Below are 7,400 nucleotides of genomic sequence, written 5' to 3'. Positions count from 1 at the left end.
TTTTATCAATACCTGGAAAAGGTCCTGCTTTTAATGCTTCCGAGGGATCACATTTTTTTCCAGATTTCTCTGCTTTAACCTAGCTTTTAATGTTTTAAGTTTGCCCATGTGATCTTTCGTTAGAATATCTGTTATTGTTCTACTCTATTGTCAAACTATTGCTACAAAATTTACATTGTAGTTCTAATAGTGAAATATACAGTGGATAATGAATGACTTTGAACTTGAACCAGTGGTCTACCTCTGATTGTTTAATTTATGGATCTCAAATAAGGCTAGGGGGCGTGGACGGTAACTTGCACTTTCCAGTACCGTCCATGAACAGGCTCAATCAAACCGAGCCTGCAACATTTTCAATTTTGCCGTGTTGGGCTTTCTTTAGGGATTCTGTATTTATCTATTCTAACCACTTCATGAAAACCATTGTGACCTACCTTTTTCCCGCACAATATGCATTGCGCTGTGTAGGCCGCGTACTGTCAGATTTTATCAATATTTTATAACAAAAACGATCGTGAAGGCCGTTCCGGTACTTTGGGCGCGTCCTGTACGCCACATTGACATACGTTATAAGATCGGTCAGTCAAGATATGGACTTACTTTCAGGATTAACTTATACATCATTTTGTTCGGTTGAATTGATAATGAAGACTCCAATAAATTATTAAAAAACAATTTCACCACAACATCTTTATAAACAAAAGAGCAATTATCCATGTTTGTGGTTAAATTTATTGTTAGTAAAATAAAAGGTCAGAGTAGGAACTTTAAATTTGTGGTGATCCCGAGAAATGTTTTGTTCGGTATTGCGCTGTGTAGGCCGCGTACTGTAATAACTTATGCAAAATATGAATAATTCTTTAAAAAGAACATTATGTACTGCGGCGGACAAAGTAAATTATTGTCTGTCTGTGATCCTTGAATTTATGCAATTCTCATGGTGCACCGACATGCCTGTTAGTCACACTAAAGACCGCCCTTTAATTTATACTATGCTCAAATGATATTAGAAAATACTATTAATTGCTACACATGTTCTTTGTAAATATAAAATCTTCACACAAAGTAAATATGTTATGTTTAAAATTCTGCAAACTATAGGTGGTCACAATATGAACATATAGCGTCATTAAAAACAGACAAGTTTTTTTAATCAAATTACTTCAGGGTGTAACATCCAAAATAAAATGACATTATGTATAATAATAGCATAATTGATAACATAAATGTTTATTCATTTGCAAGTCTGTAGCATAAAAATTGATGCTTCATATCAATAGAAAGATTTCTTATGCCAATATGTTTTTATACATTATATAAAATGATTTCAATTGGACATTATAACTAAAATATCGTTCAACTATGATTCGTCAGGGAGAGTTTGTTACACTATTTTAGAATGAGCATTAACAAATCTATTTTAAAGATTGTTTCAATTGGCCTAAAATATTTAAAATAATAACTTATGCAAAATATGAATAATTATTTAAAAAGAACATTATCCCGGTTGTTAAATGATAAACACGTAACATTCCTGTACGTTAACACACACGGAAGAAATGCAGACTGAACATGAGAAAAAAGACAGCAAATATGCGATGAGAATAGTGATACGTTTTATGATGTCATTCATCGTTATAGTAGTAGGTGAATAATCTTGATTATCTCCATTGATACGAAAGCAAAACTGTCACACACAACACTGTAAATTAGTAAACAAGGAAAGTATTATGATAAGATATAAAAGATTAGCAAGAACGAGAAACTGTCACGAATTGCAATCACACAATGTCAACGTTTTAAGCAGATATTTTAAAACTTAAATCCATGTCCATTATATTGAAACTCCTCCTTTTTACGCCCATTTACATACATTTTCTATTCTTTAATTTGATTAGTTTGTTAAATATCAGCTTGTGACAAAAAATAAAAATAAAGATAGAAGGTTTGGTTATAAGTTAAATATTTAGTTAATACTTTGACACAAGTATAACCAACGTCATTATTTAACTGTGAAGCATCGGTCTACTGAAAGATTTAGAAACTGGATATGAAAGGTGAGCTAATTATTTCTTAGTTTTTTTTATTTTCTTAATGTTTTTAATAGAATACATTATCTTATTTGAAATATTGAAACAGTTAGTTTTATTTATGGCTTAATTTATTTTGGTAACAGATGCATTTCATGATTATGCATAATACTTTCACATGCAATAACAGACATTGATTACTTCAGAAAATAAGTATATTTTGTTTTGTTTTATCACATTGATATCACATAGTGATATAGCGATTGATATCACATAGTGATATAGCGTTAAATAACAACTTATACTTAGTTAGGGATATGCATTATGCAGACACTAAAACATATTGTACTTTTTACTTTATGTACAATATCGGAACGTTAACTTAAAGATACATTTTGTTTATTTGATGAAACGATTAAACTATTTAATATTTTTTCTGTGTTCTGATCGTGAACTTTATTGAAACGGACAATTACAAAAGTATAAATTATTTTCAATATCACGTTAATTTATCACATTTTTTTTAATGCAGAAAATATACACATTTTTGTAAGTATGTGTATATTTTGAACTTTTTAAAATAATGCTACCTTCCAATGAAAAAGTATAATTATTATAATTTGTTTATAAGTTACATGCCTCATTACATAACTCTCTGGCATAATTATGAAGAAGTAAACTTAATAAACCTTAAAAGGACACTGCATAATTTGTTTATCATAAACGTTTTAATAGCATAACTATTTAGCACAGTAGAACCTAATAAATTATTCAATATGTTTAAAGCATACGGTCTTTTCTTTGAGACAGTTGATAATATAATAACGTTTTTAAAATGCTATCGGTATTTACCACCTTTTTATAGACAATTCAGTATGTTCCGGTATAATTTGTAAGTTGTGTTTGCATATCATTCATTATATTCAATGCATTAGTCGAGAAAATTATACTTATTTGGTGTTATCTTTTGATCGCATACTTTACTTAGTGTGAAACCATTTGTAATATTTTAGATTATTGGAACAAAGAACCATCAAGATGTTAATACAATTATCTGTTGTTCTATGCTGTCTCTCGGCCGCCTCTGGGTAAGTGTTCCAAGTATTAGGTATCATATAAAGTACAACATGCCCTTAAATAAAAGATTTCATTTATTGCAATCGTCAACAGTACATTTCGATAAATCGTCCCTAACCGTTACACTGCTTAATGTAATACATACTATACACCGACAAACAATTACATATAGGTGAACCTCACATAATAGAAAATGATAAAGAATTACAAAGCGCCGAAAGATCGCAAGAAAAATCTAATATTTCTATGGCATATAGACTTCACGGCGTTTTCACTGCGATCATGGCGTTGCAACGGAGCTTCTATGACGTTTTAATGAGATCTAAAGGCGTTTTAATTGCAATTGCCTGCGTTGGACTGCAGTTCTACAGTATTCTTTGCGCTTATACGGCGCTCACACGTCGCTCTCGTGGCGCTAACACAGCGCTAAGATATTAAAGCTTCGTAATAACGCTGTACATACGCAATGTAAGCGCAATAGAGTCGCCCAAAATAACCGTCTAATCGGCATGGCTGAAGGCCCTGTCACACTAGACTGCGCTTTTACTGCGTTTGCAAGGCGTTGTTAAATTTAACAAAGCGCCGCGAGATCGCAAGAAAAATCTGATATTTTTGTTGACATGGAGACGTCACGGCGTCTTAATGGCGTCTGCACGGCAATCATGACGTTGTTATGGAGCTTTTACTGCGTTGAAATGCGTTCTTATGGCGTTTAAATTGGCGATTGTCTTTATTCGGACTGTGATTCTACTGCGTTCTATGCGCTTCCACTGCGCTCTCACGGCGCTCACAGGGCGCTCTCGCTGAACTTATACTGCGCTGAAATCTTGCTTCATATATAAGCGATTACTCATTCTGAATAGTCGTGGTACCTGCTGCACCTGTATGCAAGCAAACAGCATTCCAGCTTACTTCCGTTCATCATCCATTGTTTAAAGGACATTTACTTTCAAACACGTTATATACATACAGTGAAAACCTTTATGACCACCAAAGAGACTGGCCTTAAGTGGTATTTATTGCAGTTGGTCTTAATTATGGATATAATTATTAAAGCATATATATTTCATGACCATTCTTTATGAATTTATTATGTATAAACATGTTTAAACAATTATATAAACCTTCAAATATTATTATAAACTAATGTTATAATATTTAATCCTAATTAGAACATAAGAGATATTTAATAAATAGATTAAAATTTCATAGGTCTTCTTTCATGTACATAATTCACGTTTTGATTTAAATTAGTTATTAATTCTTCACAAAATGCATGTGCACAAAATAACATTAAACCAATCTAAAGTTTATTTTCTCAAATTTATACTATTTTCCTATCATAACAGTTTTAACACATTGTTTCATAAAGTGTCATGTTTTAAAAAATTCAAGGAGATGAATAACAACAAACCTTATAACTGATAAGGTATAGACTGGAATATCAGTGGTATCAAAGGTGGGGTTAGATAGATAAAACAATGAATTGGGTCTGAAAGTAGAGGTCTTAAAAATTGATCAATGGGATGTTCTTAATTGTGAGGCAAGTTACCATTATCATGAAGAACAGAAAATTCCACTCTTTTACATAATTGGTGTTAATAGAGTGTTGGTCTTAATTCCGGTGTGGTCTTAAGTAGGCATTCTACTTTTTCTGATTCTGAGTTGCTACGGCGTCCTTACTGCGATCCAACAGCGCTCTTATCAGAACGCCGAGTGACGGCGTTTGTTTTGAGCATGCTCAAAACGCGCGACGTCGGCAGTCGTTCTATGCGATGCCACTGCTATGCTGCGACGATGTTTGCAATCTTACTGCGCTCATCATGGCGTTCATTCAGCGATCCTTTTTTTGCGCATTCATGACACTCCTGTTGCGTTGTAGAAGATAATACAGAGCTGCTACGGTGTCCATACTGCGACTCAACTGCGCTTTTACCAGAACGCCGAGTGAGAGCGTTTGCTTTGAGCATACTCAAAATGCGCGGCGTCAATTGACGTTCTATGCGAAGCCACCGCAATGTTACGTCGATTCTTGCGATCTTACTGCGCTCACATCGGCGTTCTGAATTTTCTTTGGATGCCGTGAGAACGCCTCCCTAGTGTAAAAGGGGTTTAACTGACGGCTTACAAAAGAGCAGAGAGATCATAATTTATTTCATTTGCTTTTCTCTTTCAGGACATATGTGGCATATTTTCCAAATTCACTGATCCCTGGTATCCCATTGCAAGTTCGAGTTCTAGTTCAAAACTGTGGGGGTCCAGTTTCAATTTGCGCCGGTTTGAAATTTGCCGAAAACGGCTCAGTTGTTGCAGAAAATACAATCTCCGTAAGCAGCGGTAAGTCCATTAAATTTAAAAGAACATTGTATTAACACCTTTGAAAGATATTATCATTGATATACAATGGTATGTTTGTATAAAAGTGAATAGCTGTAATTTTCCATTAGTATTTTAAATATTGATATAAATACTAGAAATGTTTTATGTGAATATTCTTTAAAAATAATGCATAAATGTAGAAAAAGTTCTTCAGTGATTCAGAATAACATTTATATAACGAATTTTAATATGTTCTTATAGAAATCCTTATTTCCCCCACCCCAAGACCCCCACCACCCAAAAAAAAAAAAGAAAAAAAAAAAACAGAAAAAAGAAAATGAAGGTTATATCGGATCATGTATCCAACAACTCCTATGTTTAATTCTTGTATGGTCTGTTGCTATGTCTATTACTTAAACTACCAAATTACATTTATATATAGTTATCAGGTATCAGGTAATGATATAAACTTATAATTGATATAATACTCAAATAAACAGTATTCTGTAAATTTATCCACTTTAAAGGGAATAGATCTAGAAAACTTTTAAATTCTTTCTTTTAAGTGTAAGACTCAATCAAACCGAGTCTGCAATTTTCATGTAATTTTGTTGTGATTAATGTTTCAGAGGCCAGATGTTTAGTATGTAGAGAACTCTAACATCCTAGTTATAACTTATTTGTACTTGTATCATAGGTTATCGTTAAGACCATCACTAGTTTTAGCGCAAACATATTTAGCAAGTAACCAGAGGCGGACAAAAAATTCAAAAACAATGCGCTATTGTCTTCCTTATATCTGATAATTTAGTACAAGTTCACTAATCACCTCCGATCTTTGCTATGATTAATCATGACAATGTACCGAGACACGAATGAAGATTATGTCCTTTTTCAATTTAAATAGAGACACTTAGTAATTGGTCGTCAATTTATTCTTCTTTACACTTGATTTGTACTTACTGTACTTCCTCTTTGTTGTGCGTGTGATTACTTAAGTGAGACATGATCTATAATCTGTCATCACTCAATTACAGCTAAACATATAGTGAGAAATACTTCATAACGTGTGTTTTTTTAAAAAAAAAAACATTGAAAATTAAATAAAACATTACCTCATGGTCCTTCATTTTCTACACTCTTCACTAGTAAAAATGTTATAAGTATAATATTATAAAGTTAATAGATTTTCGTACATATTAGCAGATGTTTCTTGGCGCTCATAAAGAATAATTCTTGAAATGGCATTATTTGAAAATGATGTCAGCATAGGATTATTTCTTTACAAAAAATGGATAAGATTCTGATACTATTGTTTACTGTATGAATTTTCTGTTTTTCCAGGAATGTATTCGACCATACCTATTAACGTAAGATTAAATCTTTTATTCATTTATTAGATAAGAAATTGACCCTAAGAAATACTTCAATTATAATGTTATCGAAGGCTAATTGATAGTTTCCAAAAGTTTTATTATTATTACGTATTACTAAACGGACAAAATATGATTCTTCACATGTCACGAAAGTTCTATAAAGTTGTGATTAAAATAATATAGCTTCCGGCAATATAAGAATTCACTTGCATTACATTTAAGACATTTCGGTTTTGCGATATTACTAGTTATTTATGCTTTCAATACATACACGTTAGCATTGTGTTGTTTGATTACGTTTTACTCAGGTTCCAAGTACATTACGTCCGTCGAATTATAGAACATTTGTAACGGGATCTGGTGCATTGGTCTTCACTAATAGTTCAAGTATTCACTATAATAACAAGAGCTTGATGGTATTTATACAGACAGATAAAGTTCGTTATTCGGCAGGTCAGACAGGTAAGAATAGAATATATCTAGATTTGAAATGTATTGACGTAAATCGATACTGCTCTCTATGCTTTTACACTTTCTTCCTTTACATTTATAAAAAGGCATCTTAAAACAGAAACTAGCTATAGATTTAGAGAATGGA

General features: G+C 32.4%; 1 protein-coding gene across 1 annotated transcript in view; it reads left to right on the top strand.

The window, feature by feature from the left end:
* Window positions 1-1,889: 1,889 nt before the first annotated feature.
* Window positions 1,890-7,400, top strand: part of LOC132728962 (CD109 antigen-like) — a gene marked incomplete at its 3' end in the record, with an annotated part of 29,365 nt that continues 23,854 nt past the window's right edge. Inside the window, exons 1-5 of the mRNA XM_060714689.1 lie at window positions 1,890-2,057; window positions 3,044-3,118; window positions 5,284-5,444; window positions 6,771-6,796; window positions 7,111-7,264. Coding sequence (XP_060570672.1) covers window positions 3,069-3,118; window positions 5,284-5,444; window positions 6,771-6,796; window positions 7,111-7,264 — 391 coding nt within the window. The remainder of the gene's footprint in view (window positions 2,058-3,043; window positions 3,119-5,283; window positions 5,445-6,770; window positions 6,797-7,110; window positions 7,265-7,400) is intronic.

This window comes from Ruditapes philippinarum, unplaced genomic scaffold, assembly GCF_026571515.1.
Source record: "Ruditapes philippinarum isolate M1 unplaced genomic scaffold, ASM2657151v2 ctg4099_1_1_1_1, whole genome shotgun sequence".
NCBI lineage: Eukaryota > Metazoa > Mollusca > Bivalvia > Venerida > Veneridae > Ruditapes > Ruditapes philippinarum.
This window is presented reverse-complemented; position numbering and strand designations above follow the sequence as displayed.